Raw genomic sequence first — 27,669 nt, forward strand, 5'->3', positions numbered from 1 at the left:
GAGTATTTGACCTATTTTTCTACTTTGAAGGCCCACTGAAAAACTTGAGGCACTGTAAGAGCTTCCTATTCCTCCAGTTTTTAGGAGGAGGGAGGGAGTATTAATTTGTGACTCGCTTGCCATTGCGCTTAGTACCTACTTACTGCTTTTTTTCCCCCATAATTTATGCATGTGGCATTCCTCTGTTGTGAAACAGGCCAAGAGACGCAGGCAGCAATCGCCAAGCCCGTCTGCTTCATCTGTATAAGCCTGCGCCGTGCACGCAGTGTCCAGTTGGCAGCTAAGATAATCAGCCTACAGGCACTTTAAATGCTCGTTACAGTGCATTTTATTCGTCAGTATTTAATAAGTAATGATTCTGAAAAGCTCGGAGCGTGGTCTGTGCCCGTACCATCTCCTGCTGTGTTCCTGTCAAAATGGATAAGTTAAACCGGGTTGAATCTGGTCGATTTTTGGATGAATACCCACCAAGGAATTTCTAGATGCCATAAGAAGTTGCAGTTATTGAGTAGGAGGAGCTCTTTTGCTTGATTTAGTCCTACATAGCGCAAAAAAGAAAGGAATGGCTCTGTGCCGGGAAGCCAGGCACGGCTTTCCGTGGCTGTGTGGGTGCGCAGAGTCCCCTTTGCTCGGATTGCAGGGGGTTACTCCACCATTGCACAAGCGGCTCCAAAAGGGACCGCGTTGGCTGGTCGGCTGTGCTTCGCGAGGGACAGGAGGGTAAGAGTTCTCTGGTGTCCCTCGACGAAGTGACTAAGTCTGGAGGCAGCAGCTCCCGGCAGGGAACAGCTTACAAAGCTTAAAACAAAGTTTTTTAAAAGCCCATGTTCTGGTAGCTCCACCGTGGCCTCAGAAGCCTGCGGCAGGCTGGCCGCGCGGGTGGGCTCGCACAGCCCATGCTCTGCACCGTACAGGGGCTGGGGAGAAGTCACGGTTACTTGTGAAGCTCTTGAAAGTAGTAAAATAATCTTTACTGAGAGTGCTTTATGAGCACAGTGATAACTGCTGCAGATCCAGCAGCTATCCTTCAAAAGCAGATCCGAGTAAGTCTTTTCTGGGAAGAAAACTTTCCCATTATCTCAGTGCTTTGGCAATTTGTATCTTGACTTGTTACTCATCCGGTGAACTTGATGGGGATCTACAGCTGGTGTAAGAGGATCATCTGCTCGTACAGCACCTGGGGCCAGCAGTGCTCTGCCACAAGGATTTGATGCAGCTGAAGGAGAAGATGCAGCAGCAAGCAGGCGGAGGAGGCTCTGCAGCCTCTCCACTTCCCTCCCCGGGACAGACCCGCTTCTTTCTGGGTTGCAGTGGACAAGAAGAGAACCATGAAAGCTGGGTCCTTAATTCTCCTGACGGCTGGGCTGTAGAATTGGTTATTAACCCTCTCTCTCTCGTCTCGGAGACTCGATTTCGCTCTCCACTCTGCTGGTGCCTGTTCATCAGCAGAGCTCCCGCTGGCGGCAGCGATACCGAAAGCCCTGAGCGGGTCGGCGTCCGTTAACTAGTGCACTGTACAGTTTTGCACAGGGCAGGCTGGGACACTTCAGACACAGAGAAAAAAACGGGGGGAAAAACAAAGGGAAGGACATTTAATGCTTTTAAATCATGAGATTAAACACCTCTATTAATATCTGCTAGAAATTGCTCATAGGGATTCTGGCATATGTCATTATGGCACATAATTCCACTACAACTATCTGCCATCTTTCCCTCAATTGTTTATAGCTCCTTTATGTTCTCCGAGCAAACTGCAGCACAAAGCTGTGGCGTGTCTGGTGTCACCACCAAGAAACAGACTCTTTGCACTAACAGCCACATGACAAACTTCCTTTTTTTAAAAATTTAATTACTTTACCTTGTGTGACCACTTCATTTTATGCATCATTTTTACAGTCTAAGTGGTCCCTGAATACAGAAAATGTAGGGGTGCGTGAGTGATGATGTTTTGAGACTGTTCAAAAACGAATGTAGGGTTCCAGAATTAGTAGCTAAAGATGAAAAGGACATCACAAAACCAACAATGCTTTCACAGCTGCTCTTTGGTTTTCCAATTTCTGTCGTAAGTTTATTAGCAAGATCTTGCTCCGTACGTTTTGACTCGAGGCCTTGTACAAATCTGGCAGGTCACTTCGTTGTTAGGACTGTAAGTTCCGGGATCGCAAACCACTGCGAAGAGAACACAGTCAGCGTTTCAGCCAGCTCCCCTCTGCCTCGGCCAGGGCTGGGACCCTCAGACAGCACCACGTGCCTTCCCAGCGTGGTGAGTGAGATCTCGTCCTTCCCAAGCTCGCTGAGCCTGCCCCTCGCTAAATACCCCAAACTCCAGAACCAGAGTAGGTGCTGCTGGCAAAAGATCTTTTAAACCAGCTGAGTGTCTTCTAGCAGCACTGCCATTAAGGTAATTGTTTCTTATTTGCTCTATATCCTGAGCATAGTCACTCACCACTGACCTGGAAGAAAAAAAATCCGCTTCACTGCTTCCACTTACTCTATTTGGAAATAGTTACACCTACGAGCGCACTAACAAACACCGCCAGCTTGTTTTCTGTTCCTGTTACTTTTTTTTTTTTAAAATCTGTGATGTGAATGTCTTTCCAAAAGATGAATGGAAATACTGTTACTTTTGACACTGATATTTACCAAATACTCTTCAGAGAAACCTGTGGTCGGAGCTAACAGGCTCTATTTAAATCAATGTATTTTATATTTACCGCAGCAACTAGCGCAGTTCTTGTGGGTGATATCGTTTTTCCCAAAACCCGGTCGGCAACTGTCAATGTGAGTAACTGAGAAACTGTTGTCCACGTAGCGTATTGCAGGAACAGTTTGAGACTCGTGCTTCAAAGCGTACATTTGTTTATTGAAAAACTCTCCAATTCGATCTCTTGCCTAAAATTCAGAAACAGTGGAAGAATAAAAAATAGTCAGTTGTTTTTTCTTGATTTAAAAATATCAGTAAATACTTTATAGTCCTGATTTCTCCCACACGCTGCCCTGTCGCCTTAACTGGGAGTCTTCCTTTGGCTTCAGGGGGGCTGGGATCAGACCCAGTATGCGATCTGATCGCATGTTTTAACATTAAGAAGCCAGAGAGAACAGACTTCAGAAATCAGCTACGGTAGATTTACTTTAAATTGTATTTCATTTACCAAATCATAAATGAAAGATTTAGTTTAGAGAACTGGAAGTTCAGTACACTGATATAAATACTAATGTTTATAATTCTTTATTCTTAGAAGTAAATATACAGGAAATAATGAGCCTGATTTTTTTTTCTCAACTGCTTGGCTCAATTTGGCCAACTGTTTGGCTCATCCTGAACCAAATTATTTGAAATCCATGAATCATCATTTACAATTATATTAATCCCATAAAATCTGGGTGAAGCTGGATGACTACCAGTCAAATCTGCAGATGCTAAGACTTGTGTTAAATACACAGAGAAGACACAAGGGCTGACACAGAACCTCTTGAACTCTCATGTTTGTCTCATCTTCACAATCGTAAGGAACCTGGTGGCAAACTTCTTCCCATCCGGGTGCAAAAGGATTTACTATGGGTGGGGGGAAAAAAGACACATGCATGTGCGTTGAGGAATACGTTTCAGTGAACTCGAATACCTCAAGCAGGTATCTTTAGGTTCATTTCAGAAAACATCGACAAATAAAATGCATTACTGCTTTTAGCATCTTACGGTGCTCGCTTCATCCTATCGTGCTTAGTTTGCCTCTAATTAGTGAAGAATTGTGAGTTTTTTTCTTTCACCGGTTGCTGCCTGCAGTCAAGATTGTGTTTTGAAACAGTTCTTTTGATTGAGTGCATTTGAATGTTGACAAATGAGTGACAGATATAAGGGAAAAAACAGATTTGGTCCTGGTGGTTTCTAGCCAGTTACTTAAATCGCTTTGTTCCAGTAAGAGTCAGAGGTCAACCAGTAAAATACTGGGGGAGAAATACGTTAAGCTGACAGGAAGAATGGAACCAAATTCTCACACAATACCCTCAGGTTACAGAAAGGGCTGAAGTTTTACATAAACTTAAAACCTTTGGGTCCTCAGTTTGTTCTGAATGTTTATTGACTTTACTGAGGGGAAAATGGCCACAAAACTGTTCCATAACCTGTTGGATGGTCCCTCTTGGCACACGGTGAGAACAGATACAGGAGAGAATGTGGTCAAAGCATTAATGAATAACTTCCTTTCCTCAGTGATAAAACATCTCTATATTAGGGCAGCCATCAGGGTTGATTTAACCTGTTTTGCAAGGCAATATAGCCACGCCACATCAGTATTACCATAAGGGAACTGTGAGGCTCTTGCTTTTAAGCTCTGTGCAGTTTCCTAGAATCAAGCAAAACCACAGAGGTCACAGACTTATTAAAAATCAAATAATGAAGCCCAAATAGGACCATTTTCCTTTTTTACCAAAAAACCCGCCCAAAACATGGCATCTTATCAGCTATCTCCTTTCAACAATCCTTCCAAACTGCACACCTTGAAAAAATAACGCTTCTCGCTAAGGTTGCGAGAAGTACCATACTACAAATTCAACATATAAACTGCATTTTAGCTCCATCTGTGGGCTAGTAAGAAAAAATACAGGGACTCCGAAAGAAAGCAGGGAAACAACTTTCGGAGGTATACTTGACTTTAATGTATTTCAGATGTTGTTTAGTACTCTCAGGTTGTTTATAAAAATAAATGATCCCCCCCCAAACAAACACTGAAATCTGTTACCTTGAAAACTAACAAATAGTTCATGCAGGAGGCCTTGTTTTGGTATCTTGACAGAATGGCATTTGTAGGATGACTCTATGATGTGACACGTCAGATCAGAGATGATGTTATTTAAGATTTTCTTTAGTTCCTCAAAGAACTGGCTGTTAGCTGCTAGCTCGCATTCCTTAGTAGTAAAGCGAACAAATACCTGATATGCATGGTCAGCTTCCCTGTAGGCTGTAAGAAAATAGTTTGTGTGCGAGTTCTGCGCTGTAATCACAGATTGAATCTTATACAGAATGTTATCGTCTGTATCAGTGTACTTTGTATCTAAAATACGGGCTCTTATTCAAAAGTAAACAAATAAATAAAGCTTACTCATTAACCATAACAGGACAAATTTGTCCTTGCCAGAGCTGGCTCAAATAGTAAGGGGCATTTTAGTTTGAAATGTACAGGAATTTATATGCTTAAGTTACAAGGCTCCGCTCCCAAATATTAAAACAAAAAAGGGAGCAAATAGTAAAATAACACAGAACTAGCATGTCTATGGGGTTCTGTGACTGCAATGGATTGGCATTATGCAAAGCCATTCTGTGCGATTACGGTGTAGGAATGAATGTTTTTTAAAGCTATTTTAAACGTTGGTGTTTCTCAAGCATTTTGGAAATGTTATTTTGTGGGTGGGGAGGCGATATTGGCCAACGGCGGTTACAAATGGTGGAAGAAGGCTCGAGCGTGCTGCTCGAGCAGGTGGGGCAGAGGGCTCATTCTGCATCGGCGTATGTTCGGTTTGGTAATCTCTCTCATGGGAGGCTGCACTCAGACATGAGCTTCCTTTTCAGATCTTGGCTATCACAGGAATTATTGTAATTCACTTTGTTCTTGTTAAGGGTAGAGATTATGTTATCCTTCGAGTTGCCTACATTCTTGGTAGCAGTTATTTAAAACTTCTTCCAAAACTGGGAGAGAGGGTGTGTGTGTATAAATATAAAAAAATGTATTTTTTATTCTGGGAGAAAATGTTAACTAATTATTTCTTTTTATCAAGCCTTGCAATAAACATGCACTTCACAAACCCACCAAACTACAAAGGCTATGGGCATCAGTTTGCTGGTAAGTTAGCAATCTTACCGTATACCATGAATTTATATGCCTCAAACATTTCTCTTTCTTCTTGTGTCGTAGTTTCTATGATTTTGTGAGCAAGAGTGCAAGTGTAGGCTCCAGACATGGACTCCTTAAAACCCATCACCATCAGCTTTCCTGTTTCTGTAAGATTCACATACATTCGCCCTAGAACAGAAACAGGAAATACTTGATTACTGGAAATGTTTGGCTTCTGATGCTCTGCTCATTTAGAACATTTGAAGATGAGGTCTTGCTCTTGTACATGACGGTGATTCATGTTAGCCTGAAACAGGCTAAAATTTATGACCTTTAGGACTTATTGCAAGTTTCCTCCTATCTCAAGCATTTGAAAATTTTAGAGGGAGAAGAGAAACATAGCCTGATGTCAGAGCTCGTGGAAAAATTTGACAAAGGACCAAGTGACTATTTGGACCCCCCATCCTATTGCAGGGTGGCATCAACAGAAACAAGGAAAATATGTGATTTCACGTACAGTAATCTACTTAGCCATTTGTGGTTGACTTCTTCCCTTGTAAATAGAAAACAGAAACTATTTCTCTATCTCAGCATATTTTCCTGATTGCCTCCCCGCCCCCCGAGGCAGAGGCTGTTTCTGAGTTTGTGATAAAGTACTGTCAAAAGCCTATTCTATTAGTGACTGGGGAAAAAATGGCTAAGGCAGGCAGAGTGGAAACCCTTTGTAGTCCGAACAAAGCGACTAACCTTCTAAATTTTTTCCATCTGGACCAACCCACAAATACTTGGGATCTATTACTTCTTCTTGAGAACGAGCCAAATCCATACATACTAGAAATGGGCTGTTTGTAAACACCTTAACATACACGTTAACTGCAACACAAGAGAATAAGGCAAATGACGTGGAATGCTTCTCTTGAACGAAATTACCAAAATACTCGTTTCAAAAATATATTTAATGTAATGCTAAGTTTATTTTTTCATGTTTGGACTTGGAAAAGGTTAATCTTTTATCTCCATGTGCTCTTATTAATATCATGGAACTGTCCACAGCGTGGCTGGTGCTGACTGTACGTAGGAGACACAAATCGCATCGCAGGGTCACAAAAAGCACCCGATTTTGAGCCTTTTGCAGAGTGGGACCCTCATTCGGACGTTAAATTTTCAGAAGTGTTTCCAGTAGCACCATGGGACAAAGATATTTCTAAACCCGCCCCCCCTCGTTACTGTATGCTGTCAGGATTGTATTCTGGAGTCTCCAGCACCGTGTTGAGCTTGGTTGTGTCGCTTCCATGTGTAGCGTTGTCTACATAATGATCACTGTACTTAAAACTCCATTTTAGAAGTCTAGTAAGACCTAAATATATAAAAAGACAAGTTTACCTTCGTGTTTGGTATCACCATAAACATAACGCTTTTCTATTAAATCAACAGAATGTTGCTCTTCCTTAGGTACACCTCTCACTGTAGGGAAAAGGACTTAGAATGTTACAGACAGAAATCTAAACGTGTGATCGTGAACCTTTTATTTTGTCCTAGCGAGTTTCTGTCTCTTGCTTTACGTTTTCTTTTTCCCCACACCCTTTTCTTAAAAACAAGGGCTCCCACTTGTTGATGACTTGACAGTTTTGGTTGCTTTAGTGCCCAGGTTGCAAATATGACTTCATATAGCAGGTTCCAACCTAGCTGAGCCTTTCTCTTTACAAAGAGCTGATAAAATAATTATAAAATCTAACTGGAAAGCTAAGGCATGGTGACCGTGGGAGGCTCTTCAAGCGCCTGTGAGCCTTTGCCTTTTGGGAAACAGTGGGCAGATGTCTAGGCAAGAGGGTTTCTGTCCTGAGAGCCCGCAGGAGATGTGAAAATCATTAGAATTTGTGCTCTTTCAGGCCATGGCAGCCGCCCTGCCTGGCGGCTGCCGTCCACACCTCGGGCCAAGAGGGAGAAGGGCAGGGCGGTGCCGGGATCCACATCTTCCCGTCTAAAAGGGGCTTTTATCAGCACCTACTGAAGGAAGGTCCTGCAAAGCACAACTGCTCTCCGCGGATGCCTGCACCCCGAGCAGAGGGGCGTCCCCCGCCCCGTCCCTCGGCGGCCCCAGCCCCACAGCCGCCCTCTGAGGAGCCCGCGCCGCGGGGCGCCTCGGAGAGGGCCCCCATCGCCGCGGGCCGGTCCCTCCCTCCCTCGGTACCTCCAGTCAGGGCACCCAAGCCTGCCACCACCACCGCCGCCATCCCCAGGAGGCCGCCCGGGGGGGAGCGCGGCCTCCCGCCGCCCCCGGCCATGCCGCCGCCCGCCCTCCCGCCTCCCCCGCGCCAACGGCCGCCGCGCGGCGCCAACCGCCCTCCGCGGGGCGGGGGGGCGCTAACGGCCCTGCCCGCCCTTCGCGCGCGCCCGCCGCTTCCCGCCCTTTTCCTCTCCTCAGCGCTGCCGGGGGACGGCGAGGCGGGGGCGTGCAGCCTCTCCTTGCCTCACCGCAGCGCTTCAGGCAGGAAGGGGGGTCCCCAGCTCCTCACTCGGCCGCCTCTCTTCTTCCTCACCCACACCCTGTGCCTTTAAAAATTTTTTTTTTTTTTTTGGCTTTACAGGCCTGCGGGGTCTGTGGGCCGCTTGGCTAGTGAAGGATGGCCCCGCTTCCCAGGTGCCTGCCACCGCTACGGGCTCCTGCGCTGTCACGCTTCAGCCCCATGCTTGTGAAACTACCATGTCGCTCTTCCACAGTGCGTAGTGAAATTTATTTTTGACTCTAAGGTGGTGTTTCCAGCTGTGTGGGCAAGGATAGGAAACTAGGGGGGGAGGAGGGAATAGGTTCAGGCATGGGCTGTGGTCTGGCTGCTCGGCACACTGAACCTGCTCTGTAACCACAGGGACGGCCCGGCTGGCGTCTCCAACTCCATGTTTACAGTACTGAGGGCTTTGGTAAGGTAACTGCAAGCTTTGCATGCCAGGGTGTTCTTCAGCTGCAGGTTTCTGGAGCAAGGCATTATGGGACACGTACTTTCAGCTTAAAAACAAAAAACATTCCTGCCACTTGCTGTGAGAAAGACTGAAAATAAGAACCGGGCATATCCTGTTGGCTTGAAAATAAAGCTGAATGGCACATTATTACTTCAGGTACTGAGTGGTTTTTAAGTCAGCTACATGTTTTGGAAGACTTGCTTATGACTTTTAAACTCTTAAAAGTAGAAATATTTTGTTTCTAGAGTGAGTGTTATAAAAATACTCAGGAAACACAGCTGAACAGGGAGAGGAGGGTACTTGCATTTGACCACACTGCACACCATGAGACACTCAAGATCAGGAACTGTGGCCAAGCCTCTGGTGATTAGCTAAATCGTATTTATTGTGCAGCCTCAGACCATGCCAGTGTCCAAAAATGATGTAATAGTATTTGCATAACAAATATGGAACCAGCCAACACAGGAATGGTCGTTATTTTTATAGATAGCTGTAAAAGTTTTAATTCAACAGTTCCATGTAAAAAAGCACTTAAGTTATGAGTTTTCTTTAATAAAGCATGCAAAAAACAAGTGGGAAAAAGAAGGTATCAAATCATTGATGGAAAATACTTTTACTCAAGCCTGGTGGTATTTTAAAGTAGCGTCCCTCTCATTTCATGTCTTGCAAAACTCCTTGCCCTACTAAATGTGTGCACTGCCTCATTATTTCACTTCTCTCTCTTTGCAGGGAAGCGGCCACACTTTGTTCTTCCTGAGACCAAGATATTAACTCTCAAGTGGTCGGTTAAGGTATAAGAACTATGTCAGGGTTTTCATTTTTAATTTCCTTGAGCTGCTGAGCAGTTCATAATTAGGACCACCTCAAAAGATCCAGCGTTCCCATGTGTTGAATGTTTTCAGTTTTACTCAAAGTTCACATTTCACGCTTACGCCGTATAGGCAAAATGATTCAGTTTTTAACGTGTCTGCTACAAACTAGTCATATTTCAGTCTGAACATCCTCTGTTCCTAAGGATGTTTATACCTATTGTCATGTAACTGTCCTACGCAGCCCATCAGTCCCCAGCTTGTGATTAGTATAAAATAGTATCTTTGTAGTAAAGCTTTGTCTGTGGATTTGAGTCTTTATTAGGCTCCTGGTCTGTGTCTTTAGTCAAATGACTCATTCCTTTTCCAGGCTATGATATTTCTATGTTACTCTGTTAATGTTCTGTAAATTCTGTACTCTGTTAATTTCTATGTTAATGACTGATAAATTGTCATTACAGATTTGTAAACTCGGGGAAAAAAAAAGCTGGTTATCTTTAAGAACAGGGTAATGGCAGGGGGAGGATTTGATAGGACAAAATGTGAAGTCATGTATTTATGAATTACTAGTTGTTTTTGCTAACAGCTAGAAGCTCTATTGGTAGGAAATGATAGAAGGGGAAAAAAAAGTCTATTGTAACCTTGTTGATCATGGTGTGCATAGGTATTTGATCATTAAACAGGCAAATATTTTATCCTAAGAAATAAGAAGAGATCTTTCCAGGAGTACAGGGTCATGGGAATGACCTGTGCAAGGCTCTGGAGAGATGTTACCTGGAGAGATGTTACCAGAACACCACTTTTGTCTCTAATCTTTCAGGTGGGTGATTGAAAGCAGGGGTAATGCAAAGGAGGGCCACGGTGAGGATAGTGGCACTTTTTATAGGGCTGGCAAACCCAGGCTCTTTTGATTTCTTACCTTGAAATAAAAGTAGAGAGAAGACATTATTATCTGATGGTAAATGTGAGGGAAAGTGAAGATTTAAGTTAGAGAACAAACCTGGCAGTAAGAGAAAATGGCTGTGAGTAATCCTGGGATGGAAAACAAAGGGGTTTCTGATCATCATACAGTAGATTCCAGGGCTTCCTTAAAACTCATAGGAGCAAGAAACCTTCCTAATCATTAAATGGTTCTGGAAGGGGAATAGAGATTGTCTGGAGTAGCAGAGAATTGGGCTTGATTATGCCAGATAGCTTTTTTTTTTAAAAAAAAAATTGTATTTCCAGAATCTTTTTCCAAGTGATGGAAAAGCATCAATTTAAGAAGCAGTCGTTGGCACAACACAGAAAGTAAGTAGGAGAACTATGTTTCCATGTTGTCTTGTGGTAATTCGCACTCACTGTGTTTGGTTTTATGTCCAAGTGATCAGGTCAGATCACAATTTCATTTGCCACTTCATTAACTTCTAAATTCTCAAGTCGCATGAGTATTATTACTGATTTCTGGGCCCCTTTGTGGAAAACATATGTAGTAAATGAACAAAAATGCATTAAGCCTCCATCAATCTTCTTACCCCAAAACATTCATTTCCCGGTTTTAAAATATAGCTGAGTTGCAGGGCCAAAAAAAGCCCAACCCAAATCAAAAGCACAATGTAATGAAATAAGTATAAAACTGTAATAAACAGATGCAGCAATAACCCCAAGGGTCCAAAAGTGCAAGTGCCCTAGTCCTGCTGAAGATCGTCATCGAGCCTTCCATCTACTGCATCTTGGGTTGGTTGCTTTCCTTTTGCTCTCTCGGCTGTCTCTCTGGCTCATCAGAGTTCTGCTGCAAACATGAACTCTGTGTTGATGTCAAAGCACGCCAGGTACGGACTGTTCTGCACTGATGTTCCGTGCTGATCTGAGATCTAGGCCAGCTATTATATTTTTAGGCCTTTTCTTGGTAAATAGCTCTGGGCTTTGGGTGAAGCAAAATGCCATGACGAGTGCTTAGCTTGCACGTAAAATCGAGACTGCATTGGTCTGGCACAGCTCATGCTTCCTCGTGAATCGCAGAAGGGTTTGGGTCAGAAGGGACCCGTAAAGGTCACCTGGTGCCACCCCCTGCCGTGGGCAGGGACATCCTGCACTAGGTCGGGTTGCTCAAAGTCGAATCCAAGTGCTGTGTAGAGTGAGCCTCCTTTTAGACTTCTGTTTAAAAGTCTTAAAATTATCATTTAACAATCCCCCGAGTACTACGAGTGAAATTAATCTTTGCTTTATGAAAGAATTTTGCAACTTGCTTTTCTTTTAAATAGCAATGCTATTTTGTTAAGAAAACTGGCTAACTTAAGTCTTATTTTACTTTTCCCTGTCATTTAACTTTAATGTACAGTCCGAGGAGTGCGATCTCTTAACAAATAATGTGAAGAAAGCAGCATTTGTTTAACAGTTGAGGCTGCCGTACCATGTTTACATGATGTGTAAACAGAGCCAGGACAAATTGCACACAAAGGAAATTAAGTATGTAGGAAAGAAGTTAACTCTTTCACGTGTGTGGGCATCACAGCGCACAATTGCCACGCCAGTTCTAATAAAGGCTTAGACTGTTTGGCTCTGCAGTGTAAAATAAAATGAGTCAGAAGTCTGCCAACACAAAATAGCTCCGTGTGGCCCTGCTAAACTCTCTGTATGAATAGCTACTGTCCTCTGAGTGACCTAACCCAAGTCGGCACAAATGGCTTTCCTGCGCTATTTTGGGTGTTAGCGCTTGCTGCAGGCTTTAAAGATGAAGGGCTCCCTAAAATGCCGACTGGTATTTCTGAGCGGCTGTCCGTAATGGGTTGCGGATCCATTTGTCTTGCTGGTGACCCTTTTGCAGACGGGACTGTCAAATGGCTTCCCACCTGGCAGCGCTGGGGGGAAACGGAGCACGCTTCTTGTCAGATGCGCTTGCAAGCGGAGACGCGGGTCGGAGGGAACTGTTGACCTAGCTCGAGATGCGGTGGGCAGCTGGGGATCTGTGCGATCACCCGGCTGCCTTGGCCCTGGATGCGGGAGCGTGTCTCAGCCCTCAGGGGAGCGTTACTCTTGTTAGGTTGGTTTATGGCTCCTGGAGCTGCTCCCCTTGGTCCCACTCCTGACAGTATGCCTGCCCGAGGACCTGCCATGGCTTCTTGACCTGTGGAGCCACCTCTGATGGTGGGGAAAGAGCTTATCTCCCATGGAGAGGGACGCTTTCTGTAAAGCAGAGGGTTTCCAGTGTTTTGGTTTGGTCTCAGTGTTGTGTGAGAGCAGGGCTGCTCCCAGCTTCGCCCTCTGCCTGTGCTGTCTTGCAGCCCGCTGTGTGCTGGCCATCGCCTCTGGGTTCCTGCTGCAGGACGGCCTCGCCTACAGCCTTGGCCACGCTGCCGGAGGAGAGCGCGGCGCTCGGGCTGGTGTCAGCCTCCCCTTCTGGAGATGCTCTTCACGGTCCGGTGCCGTTTGTCCCACGAAAATTGCTGGGGCCCCCCTTCGCTCCCCAAAACACACGCTGTGCCCGCAGCCACCCGTGCCCCGCCGCCTTCCTTCCCGAGAGGGCCGTCGGTGTCCCCGCCGAGCAGCCATCGCTTAGCACCAGCGGCGAGCTCCAAGGCAGGCGAGTCGCCGGGGCCGGGACCGGGGCGGCTCCGCTGGCCGCCGCCCGGCGCCGCTCTCCGCCCGCCGAGCGCTGCCGCCGCCGCGCCGGGCCGGATGTCGCGGTGCCCGGGGCGGGCGGGAGGCGAGGCCGGTGCGCTCCCGCCGCCCGCGCTGACAGTCCCCGAGCCCGGGCGGGCAGGTGGAGCCGGGAGCCGCGGCCGGAGCATGGAAGGTGAGAAACGACCCCGCTCTTTCCCCGGGCCCGGGAGGGGGGGGAAGGCGCTGCCGCTCCCCCTTCCTCCCGCCGACCCCGCTCGGGGCGCTCGCACCGTGCTCCACCTCCCGTTTACTTCCAAGCGGCTTCTTCAGCGCTTTCTGCAAACAGATTGCAGCCTGTGGAGGAGAAATCTAGTCGCGTGTTGCAATTAAACAGGAAACGAACGGGGCTTTTTTCCCCCCTCTCTGTTTAATTTCAGAAGCATCACAACATGTATGATAAAATTGGGTTTTAGAGCCGGCTTTGCCTACTGTTCGTATTCTAGGTTTTAACGAATTAAAGGGCGTGTTGGTTCCTTTTCGCTTGTAAAACGTGCATGTAACTTTCAGAGCCAGCAAAAATCCAAGTTGCAAGTTAATCTCGGGCTACAGCGTAATTGGCTTTTGAAGAAAAGAAAAATTACCAGTGTTTTTAACAAGCCTGGCAAAGAAGCTTTGCGAAGCATCACTTGGTTTATTAGTTCAGAGGCGGATATTCTTACTAGACTATTTCAACTCATCATTTTAAGGGCTTGAGTTTAGATTCCGCTATGTCTCAATGACTTGAGGTTTTTGGCTGTTTTAAGTTAGATGCAGTTGTCTATTTAAAAATGTATTCTCCTTTGCTAAAGGCTTTTAAAATGTTTGTATTCAAATATTTACTCTCATAGAATCTGATTTAATTGAGACTATCACTGCTTGAGAAGTGTAACTAATGTTTTGAAAGAATGGGTCTGGTGGCAGTTTGGCACTTAAAAATGCAGCCTCGTTTTCTTGATCAACTCGAGACCACTGTATATCTCTTGTGGGAGAAGGAAGCTCTTTAGGTAGGTCAGTAATTGTAGTCTCTGATTAGACAATAAGCATATTTCTGCCACCGCAACTGAGACTATTTGAGAAGTCTCTTTTTTTGTGTTCCTATTTCTTGTACGCTTAAAATTAACATGCAAATAATCCTTCAGGTTTTAGTTCTGTATGTGGGGATTATGAGGATCAGTTAATGTGCCTGACCTTGTTATGTTTGGGACAAAGTCAATGTAAAAGACAGTGATATACTGTATTATCTCTGGATACAATAACTGCTACGTGTCTCTGTTTTCATGGGTCTTGGGAAAATCTCAGTTCCCCAGGAGTCAATGGGAAATTTGCCATTGAGGACAAAGGGGTAACGCTTCTGTACTCGATTTTCTGTGCTCGGTGTGAGGAGGCTCAGGACAGTCACTGACTGGGAGAAGGGCACTTGCAAGAGTAGGTGTTTGAGACCTGGGTCTAGGAAGCCAAAGCCTGCAATCTAGTGGTTTGTATCTCTTCATGACTGGTTTATTTTTGCAAAGAGCACAAGAACTGGCCTCGTGCTGTCACTTCCATTTGCTGTACTGGGATGAACATCTTGAGTTACTAGACGATCTGCTGCTGTTTTCAGGAGGTCATATGCTACAATACGAGAAAAATGTTATCCTTAGTTACACACTGCTGATCAGGATTTCTTCCCAAAATGACATGTGCACTTAGAATGCTTGTGTCATTTCAAACATTACATGGCGCTTAAGAGCAGATTAGAGACCCTATTATTAAAAGCGCAAAGAGTTTATTTGGTCCAGGTACCTTCTTCAGAAAGCCATTGAGACTGTAAATGCTGAAGGAGGCCATTCAGTGGGGAAATTGTATGGGCTTTCTCTCTTTAATAGTACAGTGCGGGTTGAAGGTGAAAAACGTGCTGGGGTGAAAGAGGTTGACTGCTGTACATCACAAAGGCACCGGCTCTGCTGCGAGCATTTAGGGATACAGCTGTGGGAGTCTGCCTGTAGGGCGGTGGCCAAGATTGGTGTGGTTTTTATTTTGGCTTGCTTGTGCCTCTTAAGACGGTGCAAAGACAAGGAAACGAGCTGTGTTTGCTCCATATGCTGTGATAGAAGGACTGAGAGCGTACGGGAGTTAAAAAGATGTCCCCTTCACAATGCTGTTGGGTTGAAAAATACAGCTGGCAGTAAAAAGGCAATGTTCTGGTTTTCACTTTGGAGGCAAACAGGTAAGATTATAATAGTTCAAGACGTACCTCCTGTTCTGTTGCCTACAGCTGTGTTGATGTTAGAAGGATATTAGCAGTATAATTTATTTGAAAAATTATTTTTTTTTTTTTAAATACATGTAGGCTGTTTTGTTGCTTCTACTAACTGGTCAAATACCAGGATAAAAAATTAATACAGTTATGTATTAAAATGCCATAACACTTTTTTAGCAAGCTATTTGAATATTTTTGCTCACTTTGGCTATTGGCGTAGAACACAGGATGGCTAAGGATTGGTTTCAAAGACACATGAATTTTACTTCTGCTTTGTAAATGAACGTCGTGCGTCAGCTGCAACACACACAAGACGAGCGTCTTCTTTCCATGCACCCTAGTCAGTGGATCTCTTTGAAGCTTGGGAAGACTAACGTGTTCTGTAAGTGATTTCCCATGTGTGTTTTTCTGACCGTTAGGTAGAAATATGGTCTTATTTGTACAGAATTGGGGATGGAAGCTTCCTAGACCTTCTCCTTCTAGCACACTTACGTGACACAGTGAAGGATCTGGCTTAAAATATGTTACTTGGGAAAGAGACCTGAGGTTAAATATTAAGAGGCTGCTAAGGCTGTAAGAAGCTGCTTGAGACTAATATAAAGAATCCATGTACTAATGAGTGGATGTTGGAGGCTTGGAAGTGATACAAAGGCTGGGATATTTCTCAACAGGAAAGAGAAACGTTACACGGTGTGTCGTTGTTCTTATCTCTTCGGAACGACTGTACTGCCCAGCAGCCCATCATGGACAGGAACCTGTTATGCTCAACAAAATGTAAATAAATGTGCAGAGATGATCTCAAAATTAACTAGCTGAGTGTCAGAGGGCTGGCTGAACAGGTCCTGCTCGGCTGTTGCATGGCTCTCTAGCAGGTTACGCGCTAGCTGCAGTTCAGAGGTGCTCAGGACAGGAGAGCTGACTGACTGTTAGGGGTGTTGCACTGAGCCCTGGACACAGAAGCTTGTGCTGATGTGATTTACCCAATAAGCTATAGCAATGTACGCATCCTTAGTGGAGTGACTGTGCGCTCGGGAGGTGTCCTGGGGAATACAATGGTTTCTAAAACAATATTGTTATACAGGAATATATGCAGAATTACCTGATTTGAAGCAGCCGCGTAGGGGCTCTAATTCTTAATTTCAAGACCTCCTGGCAACCCAGGGGAAGGCAGAATTGCTGCAGAGTTTCCAAGCCACACCTCTCCCTCCACCCACAGGCACCCTTTTTGCTTAATCCCAGGGCTTTGACCAGTTCAGTCCTTTATCACCCAAATGGGGCAACTGCACAGGATTTCTGAATGCAATTAAAACCAAATTCAAGTATTACAGAATAATGGGGATTTCATTGTCTTGCCCAAAGCTTAATTATTTGCACAATTACAAGGGCTTGTGTAATTTAAGTATCTATATTATTGCAATGTAAAATTAAAATCAGTACTAGAGGGAATTTTGTTCATGTACCGTGTATTTGCTGATGTTTCCCCATCATTATTCGCAGTATAAATTGGTCCGTTTGCTTCTTTGTACCTCACTTTTCCTGGTATGATAAAATGAAACAAAGACAAATTAAGAGCTGTTACTATGGAGTTCCTTGATCTTATTTATTTTAAAAATACAGTTTTAGTACATATTTGAACTTTTTGTCATTTAATTCCCGTGACTATCTTTATGACACAAGGCAACGTTCTTAGCTCTAATGAAAGACACTTAATGAAAAGCTTGCATTCATGCTAAAAATGCATGAAGGGATAGGAGCTCTGATTTCATTTTAGGATACATTTCATAAGTGCTAATAGCTTAACAACTTGTTTCCAGTCAGGAGTTACACCCTGAAGAGCTCAGGCCACTGCTGGATGGCTGGAATTATTATTAACTCCATCCTTAAATGCGTTGATATTCCTTGCTGCCCTTTGGTAATAGCTAGTTAAGAGTAATGGGAACTACATGCAGAATGTAGCTCTTAGACCCGTTATTGAGAAATGGGACCTGAATGCTTTCACTTAGGAGACAACAGAACCAAACATTTAAAAAAGATTTGCTGGATAATTCCATTGTTGCTAATTTTTTTTTCTTCTCTGAGTTTGCCTTTATTTTGTTGGATCCATCAGCCCATCCTCTATTCGAGCAGTTTTTTGGATAGCCTCATCTGATACGAGGCTTCTTTGCTGTAGAGTTAACAGAGCTTTATATTTTGACGTTGCAGAGACCACAAAAATGTTCCATACGCAGTGGTGGTAAAGATAGATAATTATGGGGTAAATGTCACTAGTGGTTAACACCTCATGGCCACTGCATGTGTATTTCTGTTATGTAACTGCCAGGAATGAATTTTACGAGTCCTGGAGCTATTATTTTTTTATGTTCAAAGGTGATAAAAGATTTTCTGGTATGTTAAAAAAAAAAAAAAAGGACAAAAGCTAGAGGAAAGAAAGGAGGAAGGAAGCAGGTAGCTGTGACGCTTAAGAAAATCAACCCTCCTATCAATGAAGTCTCAAGACAGCAAGGCATTCAGTAAAGACTTACCTGGACAGGTCGGATCTGTGCCTCCAGTTAAACTCACCACCCTAAATTTGGGTGCTGGAGTGGGACATGTAAATACCTGTAGCTTATATTGTCTTCAGAGCAGTCTGAGTGCTCAGCACTTTTGGAAACCAGGCCACATACGTAGTCCTCTCAATTTTTTAAAAAATTCCTGACATGTGATCCTGATCAGAATTTCTAAGTGGGAATTAGACTTGCATTCCCATGAAAACCAAGTAGATCTTGTGAAGATAATAGGCTTCTCCCTTTGTATTGAAAAAGGAATGCAAAAATACCTTGTACTTTGTGCTTCATAGAAACTCACTTCATACAGAGTTATTACCGCTATGCTGTGCTCACAGGGTGCAAAATGAGACATTAAATCAAACGTGTAAATTATGTTCTGTAATTTTTTGAAGTTAGAAGATAATACTTAATCCCTTTTCTGGGTACAAGATGTAAAGAAGTTGTACAATGAAACGTAACAATTATTTGACATTTATTTGTTTGAGAATTTTGCTTTTTCAATTTTGCTTTCAGTCAAGAAAACGGGAATTTATAAGATTATAATAACTCTGTCATGAATGGTTCTAAATATTAAGCAACTCAGACTGCTTTTCTGTCTCTTGCAGATTCACAGGCAGGTATGGACCTAAGTAATCCTCAGGAACAGCCCATGGCTGCAGGTACTGCGCTGTTTTGAGTTATGCTCCTTCACCCTCTGTTGAAAATTTTAAATTTAAATGGAGAAAAATATATGAATTGCAGCTTGTTTAGATTCCCAGGACACTGAATAGCACAGTCACAAATACAAAGATGGCCATTAAAGGCAAAAAGTGAATTCTAGAATTGAAATAAAACTGTGGAAGTTCAATGTAATATTGGAAAATGATACTAAAGGGAAAAAAAGACTGTATAGTAGGAAATGAAATGTTTTCAGAAGAAAGCTGGAAGTTTTGATTAGGGAAGCAAGAATAATGTAATTCTTTTGGTTGACTGCATTTCTGAAAATATAAAAACAAACCTCTTGTGAGTTGGACAAGTGTTTTACTTTCCTGCTAATCAAAAAATAAAACCTTTTTTCAGACCTAATGTAATATTTTGCTTGAAGGATTGGGTTTTTTTACTATCCAACTGTTAATAAGTTAAACAATTTTAACAGCAATTTCACAGTGTTGCTGTGAACTTTAAAAAATCACAGCACTGTTGAAAGAAAACAGCGTCAGTTTTTTAAACAAAATACTGATCTGAAATTTACAGAATTATGCATAATATTGAGTTAGTCTGTGTTATGGATTTTATGAAAGAGGCTTTACTTGAAAAACTTCACCCAAATAAATGTCACTAGAGTTAAAAATTTGGCTTTATTTCAGAGAAGAGAGGCTTGGATTTCTGGGACATACTGCTGCCACAATGATCAGCAGAAAACTTTCTGATAATGTTGATGTTTAAAAAGACCTATGTGAAATAAGCAGAGAAGTGCAACTGGGTTCAAAGAGGCTTCCGATTAAACATGCTTGAGCAGTTTCCTGGCCTGGGGCCAGAATGATTAATATTTTGCCCAAAATGAAAAAAGTAGAGCTGTGATTCCTTTTCCATGCTCTCAAGAGCTTGCTTGCCTACCTGCCAGCAGCAGTTGTCAGAATACATAGCGTATATAGTTACATACACTGGATTTTATTCCTGTTTTGTTGTCGTTTAGAACAACCTCCCGAATAGTTAAATCTGAGCAAAAGCTTAAGACTTAAAGGTGTGCACTCTGGGAGTTTGTATGTGACTTTGGGAAGCAAGTCCATTCCACCAAACTGCAACTAATGCACCCTAGGAAGAACATTGTGGGCATGGGGAGCCATATTGGGAGTTTGCAGATACTTCGAGGTAATCACCTGGAAATATTCTTGAAGCATAAATAGTTAATTATTGGGTTTTTTTTTCCAGAAGGACAGGAGGTTTTGACAGACTGTAATCTGAACAAATCCCAGGAAATGGAAAGTATGGATAATGCGGAAGATATGAAGGAACACAGTCAGTCTAATGAAGAAGCAGGAGGTAAAGTGGAGATTGAAGTCTGAAAAATAGTAGTTAATTTTGTCTTTTTATTCATCTGATTATGCTATGAGAGTGATTAGAAGGTTTATTCTGGATCATGGCTCTGGTTTTCCTGCATGTCTGTAAAAGGAATAACAATACAATTAGTTTAGAGCGTTTCACTGTGCTCTAAAGGAGGAGCAACTGTTTTCCATCAGGGAACCTCACATCCATTTTATAAAGGTCACTTTTACAGGATCTATGGAATGTGGAAAGCAAGATAAAAAAGCATGTGCCTATGGTGAGCTCTTTTAATGTGTGTTGTAGCATACAAATTCTTAAAAGTAGTTTGCATATGACAAATGCGTGTGTTAGGACTGCACTTTTTATTAATGTTGTTAAGCTACTCTCATACCTGAAAAATAACTTGGCTTTTTTTTTTTTTTTTTTTGAAAGAAAGGACAAGTTACCTCACATTCATAGGACAGCTCAGCCCTGTAAAATTTAAAACTGTAGCGGTAATCTGTACTTCAAACTGTGGGTGAACAGAAGGTCGGTCAGTTTACCATGTTTATTGTTTAATTTAAACAGTAAACCCTTCCTATACAACTCTGAAAGGAGAGACAGGTATGAATAAAATATTAAAACAATATGTACCATTTTTTACTTCAGAGGTCCTACATAAATGCATATTTCTGTGTATCCTTAAAAACTACTAGGCCCTCGTCACTTAATAGATAAAAGATAAAAGAAGCAGCTCCTGGACTCAGCAATCTTACAGGCCCTCAGGGTTCAGGATTTGTATATGTGTATATGACATAAATGTAGAGCAAGAGAGACTGAATTTCTTCCTTGATAGAGAAGCTCATAAACTGAAATCACAGCATTAATAAACATTCCTGCCAGTGAGCTGAGCGTGTTCATTTATGCCAGTTCTCAACCACAAACAGTGAAAAATGCTGCCTGGTAGAGGATGTGGTATACATATACTGGGGAAAAGACATACATTGTTTTACCAGTTTCACGTTGCCTTTCAAGTACTGCATGTCCATGGCAGTACAGCAGTGTCAAGACAAATTATGTCTGTGGCTTTGGTTAGTAGTTTTGAGGTAGCGTTTACATATTGCATGAATCAAGTAAATCACTAAAGAATTGTCTCTGTTTTGGTTGCCCAAGTAGCCTTGGTTGTTCCCTGTAACATAAATGTGTTTATTTTGGACTAAAATGAAATGTTCAGAGGTTAAATTTTTGCATTATTACAGACTAAACTTTTTATATTGATTAACAAATTACAAAACAACATAAAACACTCAAGGGAGTGCCGCACTAGCAAAAGAGTCCATGAGGAAGGAGAAATTAATCTCACTTATGTATCTACAGCACTGGTGTCTAGAACTGTACTGGTGTCTGGCCTTTCTTAACAGTTGATGGAGAGAGAGCATGCAGGTTTTCTGACCAAACTGGGGTGTCCGACTTAGGATGAAATGCCTCGTGTCCCAGAAGTAGCTGCTGCTTAGCAGGACTCCATTTGTAGTCAGTGGAGAGTAGCTTAGTATAGATGTCTGCGGTGTAGAATCTAGCTTGGCCAGGTGAGTTCTGCTCTGCTTACCCTAAAAAGAGAAGTTTAATCCACAGAACATGGAAGATTTGAGCCTTTTCTACATCCAAGGCATCTGATCTCTCTTTCAGATCCCACAGCACATAAAATATTCACAGCCATATTCCAGCTATTTGTCCATCCCTTATGCCATTTCCACTTGCACTAGCTCACTCCTCTTACCTCTGCTTTCCCAGTGTCCCTGCCCTTCACTCCTCCTAGGCACTAAGCTGTGGATTCAGGAAGCAGGACGGGGTTTCTTTCACAAGCCCCTCAATATTCATCATCCAAGAGGAACTGCTCTAGCTTCTCCCCACCTTCCCATTCCAGGAGCCCTCTCCGTATGGCTTGCATGCACAGTGTCATGGCATCTAGCCAGTCTTTTTTCAGTTCCTTGACTGTCCTACGTCCTTCAGCTTCAGTACCATTTCTCAGGCTCTTTTGCATACATTTAAGTCAGGTACAACTTAAACACTTCTGAGAGAATGTTTATATTGATACTGCTCTAATATACGATTCACTTTTTATACTGCTGCTGATCTCTTAAAGTCTCTTTACAATTTGTTCTGGAATGCAAATACTGAAAATTTACATCTCGGAGAAAATGCTATAAATATCAATAAAACATCACTTCACTCTGATAGACTCCCTTACCATTAGAGCCTTCATTCATTATAAAGTGAGTACAAACCTACTCAGTACCATAGTGCTCTATTCTTTGATTCTCACTGTAGGAATGAAGACATGATTGCTAGGAGAAAGCTGTTTTAGATGCACAAAAAAGATAGCTACAGTATCTTAGTGTTAAATGGCACAAAATAAAATAGATATTGTGTTTACTTCATTGCTTCACATACAGTTCTCTACAATCATTCTGAGACCGGAAGCACCATAAATCTTAAACATTTAAGCATGCTGCGCTAGTACTCCAGTATGCGAATATCAGTAGGTGTGTTTAAATTTCTTCCTAAAGCCCAGCACCTCTTCAGTTGCTGTTGGATACCAAAATTCACAAATAATCTTAGCTTTCATGTCATGCCTACTGTATAACAGTAGCAGCTACATTAGTCACTGAGCAGTCCTTGCGGGTCAGTAACTATCTGTCTGTCTTCTAGACAAGTGAAACCACATTCTGACAGTGCTGCCCTGGTGGGAGTATTATCATTCGGGGATCACTAACCCTGGTAAAAATGAATATATAGTATTCTCCAGAATAGAAATATCATTAGTATTGGTGATGGCTCTTGGGAAATGGATTATGTCCTGCCTGCACCTGAAAAGTCTGTCTGTTTAAAGAAAAAAAAAAAAAGCTCTATTTGGCACTTTTCCAGGTGTGATCACTAATGCCCTCATTGCATATCAAATTTAAAGAGAAATAATGAAAAATGTTTGTGTGGCTCTCATAAATGTTAATTGTGGTATTTGTGATCCCCCCCCTCTTTTGTGAGTGAGCAATTCCACTTCAGTATCTTCACACTTCATTGTTGATGATAGCCTGCATCACAGAAAACTCTCCTTTTTTTTTTAATCCTGAGCCCCTGCATGATCCATGCCCACAGGGTTTGTTCCATCTGCGGAAGGCCATCATAAGAACATGAGGCCACTGACTCATAGAGTGAGATCAAGCATTTGATAGCCTGCTTTCCACTGCCTTAATATGTCTATAGCATGATTTTCTTCAGTACAACACTGTCTGGTTTTTCCATGTTTTGTCAAGCATTCATAGTTAGTAGTAATCTTCCAGTTTCTTGGACTAGACATTTTTTGTGACTGTTGCATTATTAATGGATGACAATAAATACCTCACGGGGACTTACTCTGAGACTTTGAGCAGAAGTTGGAGCCTGGTCACATCTAGATGTTGTCTAACTCTAGTTTGGGGGAGCCTTTTATGTTAGGTCTGCAAAAGTGGTACTGTGATCCTTTCGAAAAGCTACAGAAACTTCATGAAGGCACTAAATAAACTAGCGTATAGGGCTGAAACTTCATCACAACTGGTGCTGTTTTGGTATAAGAAAATCCACTTTTTCAGCAAATGATTCCATATTTGTACTTCTCTGAGCACATGCAAACGCCCCGGGCTGGCGTGTTGTTTGTTATGTCTGTGTCATAACTGACAAAGGTGAGATGCCATTCAATGACAACAATTCAACCTGTCCTATTATATGCCCCTTTTCAAAGGACTTCACCTATGATGATTGCTAAGTATAGGGGAAACTATCAGGCAGGAGGCTGTAGTAATATGTTAATTAAAAGCTTGATGGAGAACAAGAAAAAAAGAAAAAACCTATTTTTTGCCTCAAGGGAATGGAAGCTGCATGCTGTGGTGCACATGGTGTATGCTTGCCTGCAACCATAAAAATATGCTGTTCCCATGGCGCTTCCTGTATCTAGTCAGAAAAGAGACGAGCAATGAGATAGATGGGGAGGAAGCACTTAATTTCCCTCATTTCTTTATGTGCCCCCAACACTGTTACCTTTGGTGGCCAAAGTTGAAGCGTCCTTAATTTAAAAATTAAATAAAAAGAGCCACGCTCTTTCCTATGGGAGTCACAGTCAAGCACAAGTGTTTAATTATGTCTTAATTCCCTCATCTGTTGAGGCAGACAACTTTTTGGGTGTTATGAATGTTAGCTAGCTTTCATGGTTGTGAAATAAAAAGAAATAGAAGCCACATTTGTGGTTTATGGATGCTAATTGCTGCTGCATTTAGGTGTGTGAAAGGGGGCGGTTAAAAGGCTGGAGTGAGACAGGGGAGGATGACAAACCCTCGCTTAGGCGCGTACTGAGGTTCCAGTGGTGCTGCTAGCACACGCACTTATCTGCTTGAAAAGGAAGTGCCGTTTTTTATCAGAATATTACATCTCCCAAGCCCAGATCGAGCCCTGCCGCTCATGGGACTCAGGGGTTATCTCACAACATCAGCAGTACTGTGCTGCAGAAGTTCACTTAACAGGGGATTTCTGTAAGTGTTAAAAGCAGGCAAGGAGTCTGTACTGCTTAACTGTGTCAGGTCTTTCTGCTTTGGTAGCTATGCCTGACCTGAAAGTTGCATCTGAGTGTTATCAACAAAAGATCCTCTTGACTTTGTTTTATCTCTGCAGTACTGTACTCTCAGCAGCAGGAATGCTGCCAAGCACGTTCAGTGACATCAACACAGTCAGTTGTGTCACCACAGCCTGTAAATGATTGGCATCAGCTTGGACTACCCTGCACAATGGGTAGCCCAGAGCACCCAGGGCTGATACAGAAACTTGGATATTCTGATTGCCTTGAAATAATCAGAAAAGTGCAGCTATTTCTTATTCTAATTAACCCATTATAGTTAGCAGAAAATAGAATTTGCTTTTGAGATATCCTGACTATCTATCAGACAAGACAAGGTCTGGAAGGAGAGTGGATGCATAGTGTTATTCAATAGATGACGGACTCCTTTCCGTTTTAAACTGCATTTTTCTTCATTTGTTCTACAGTGTGTATCTCAGATTCATACAGAATAATTCCTTGAAATTAAAAATGAGAGAAATACTAATTCCTTTGGCATCGAAAGAAAAGCTAGTCCAGGGTGGATGAGTTGTGGTATGTTCCCTCCCCACCCGACCCAGCAGGAAATAAGTGAAGATGAAGAAAACGGCCCTAGGAACTCAAATCACATGTCATTATAGAAAATAATCCATTTTTAGAAATATGGGTTGGTGGAAAGGAAATCAGTTAATTAAGATGACTCATGTTTTGCCCCCAAACTAGGCTGTTCATTTGGCACAAAATGTGTGAGTTTAAGGGGCAGGTTTACTGCTGTTTGTGCTGCTGGAAAGGTATCGGAAAGCAGAAATAAATCCGCAAGAGAGAAAACTTTGCTAAAATGCAGCAAATAGTTCCATGAGCGTTGGAATCAATGAAGCTTGGTTTCCAGTGGGGTTGTGTCATGTTGCTGGCTGAGTTTTCATTGAATTATGCAAAGTTTGCATCATGTGCTTCACACCATATTTTACTTCTGGTACCTCAGGCTAGCTTTGCCGTATTCTCAACACCGCCTCCCATCATGCTGCATTCAGGTGCTCCAGTTCTTGTGCCTGATTTTGTTCCTTCTGCTGCTCTGCAGGAGCTGTTACAAACTTTAATTCAGAGCTCAATGCCATATATCCTTGTCGAACAGTCTTGTTGCTGCACCTCACCTGCCAAGTGTGCCAAACACACTGACTCTTTCTCCTGCTGCAGGAGCACCACCTCCAGGAGTGGTGTGGGGAGATGCAGGTACTCCTGGGCTGTCTCTTGAACAGGCCAGTTGGCAGACTAGAGTAATTCTGAGAAGCCTTCCCCTGTGCCAGATAGGACTGAACTGGGTGTACGGGTCTGAACGTTCCTAAGGGGACACAGAGTGGATGCACACGCTTCTACAGAAAGCCAGGCTAAAAGTAAAACACAAGTATTTAATTATAAAAACCTCAGTTTGGAGAGAATGTACTTGTAATCTAAAATTCAAGTCTTGGATCTAGATTATTTACTACTGGAAATTTTTTTATAGTTGAATCAAATCAATACACTTAGTTTTGTGAAGATTATGGTGCTCATAGAATCATAGAGTCATAGAATTATGATGTTTAAGGTGTTCAATTATGGTGTTCAAGGATTTTGAGCAACATCTTAACCAAGCTCCTGTCTTCAGTTTATAGGTGTTAAAATTCCATTGATATTTATCACATATTTCCCTGTTCTTCGTATTATATTATATTTTCTCTTATTATATTTTTCTAGTATAAAACACAAAGAGTATATTGCATTGTAAGAGAGACATTTGGGAGATGAATTTAAAAAGGCTAAACGAAACGACACTTTCAACTTCTCAGATTTGAAGTTCATTTGAAAAAGCAGTTGACCAGAGACGATCATGCCTGAGTGGTCATATTAGTAATAGGTCCCTTGATATAACTAATGAAGGCGATTATCTGAATTTAACATGTGGCCTTTTTCAGTCTGACTGTTAGGTCCAGATGTTCTCTGATTAACTGTCTAATTGAAGTCTGATTTAACGGTTGTGATTGTATCTGGCTTTCTGGACTTTAGGAATTGTAATTTTAGAAATCTTTTCTATGAGTGATGTTATCTTAACTGTAACAGATGGGAAGAATTCAATACAGTTTCATCTTTTTCTGTGTTTTTTTTTTTTTAAGAGGGAGACTTTGAAGATATTAAGATTTGAAAGGATAATGTTAACAGGTGTCATAAATGAAACAAAATTCATCTGGGACAGGCTTTGGAAAATCTGGGCACTGTGGGCCCGGGGACGTGGGATGGCATTCCCTCTGCTCTTCTGTGCTCCTCTGCAACACTGGGGGTATAGGCAGCTGAGGAAAAACGGCAAGCTATTGACACTTTTCTAAATTAAAAAAAAAAAAGAAAATCCCATGATAGTTTTAGCATAGCACTAACCATAGTTTTCTAGCTCCCAGTCATACTGTCTCAGGTAATAACATTCTGCTTCCCCACATTCTGTTTGTAGTGTCAGTTAAATGCATTATTTTTCATTTCCTTCCCTAAACCATGGCCTAGTGCTGCCTGGTGTTGCTGTGCAGTTGTCCTGTTTAACTCCAGCTTTGGTAGCACTCAGTTTTGCATAACATTTTTCCTTTATCACTATTTCTGTTAGCATAACTTTAACATATTTTGGAAAGCTTTTGAACGAAAGTCCTAAAAACCCACTAGGTTATTATTAGGCAGAAATTGGTAATAGATGGGAAATATCACGTATGAAATTATAGATTTACACAGAAATATACATCTTTATAAGAAAAATCCTTGTATTTGAATAAGATGCTTTAAGAACCAGTTCTGTAATTCACGTTTCCTGGCTCACATGAGCTCGGAGATGATGTGTGTTGTTTGATTTTTGTTGTTGTTGTTGTAATTAATTGTACAACTAGATAAATTATACTGTGTTGTAATGATAGAAAGACACTGGTATTAATGAAGTAGAAAATACACATCCGAGTGCTTGGAAAATGATGCCTGGTTTGGGGTTTTTTTTTTTCTTTCCAATTCTCAGTGCTGCATTTCATTTTGATTTGTTTCT

At 42.4% G+C, this 27,669-nt stretch overlaps 2 protein-coding genes across 4 annotated transcripts in view; one reads left to right on the top strand and one right to left on the bottom strand.

Moving 5' to 3' along the window:
- Positions 1–2,071: 2,071 nt before the first annotated feature.
- On the bottom strand, positions 2,072–8,113 carry ZPBP2 (zona pellucida binding protein 2). 2 transcript variants are annotated; one of them, XM_072886139.1, is made up of 8 exons: positions 8,035–8,113; positions 7,212–7,292; positions 6,576–6,701; positions 5,856–6,017; positions 4,740–4,958; positions 3,471–3,556; positions 2,715–2,892; positions 2,072–2,169 (listed from the first exon to the last, which is right to left on the bottom strand). In XM_072886139.1, exons 1-8 carry the CDS (start codon positions 8,111–8,113, stop codon positions 2,072–2,074), a joined length of 1,029 nt encoding a protein of 342 aa, XP_072742240.1. The 2 variants fall into 2 exon arrangements, with proteins under 2 accessions (XP_072742240.1, XP_072742239.1); XM_072886138.1 differs by having other exon boundaries at positions 8,020–8,113.
- A 10,493-nt stretch (positions 8,114–18,606) lies between these two features.
- The window catches only part of IKZF3 (IKAROS family zinc finger 3), a 29,485-nt gene continuing 20,422 nt past the window's right edge, over positions 18,607–27,669 (top strand). The window contains exons 1-3 of one of the 2 annotated variants that reach the window (XM_072885818.1): positions 18,615–18,660; positions 19,913–20,040; positions 21,621–21,624. In XM_072885818.1, the coding sequence (XP_072741919.1) occupies positions 18,621–18,660; positions 19,913–20,040; positions 21,621–21,624 (172 nt within the window). In that variant the 5' untranslated portion in view covers positions 18,615–18,620. Of the gene's footprint in view, positions 18,661–19,912; positions 20,041–21,620; positions 21,625–27,669 lie in introns of both variants that reach the window. The other variant, XM_072885817.1, reaches the window with a different exon arrangement.

Source organism: Ciconia boyciana, chromosome 22, assembly GCF_034638445.1.
Source record: "Ciconia boyciana chromosome 22, ASM3463844v1, whole genome shotgun sequence".
NCBI lineage: Eukaryota > Metazoa > Chordata > Aves > Ciconiiformes > Ciconiidae > Ciconia > Ciconia boyciana.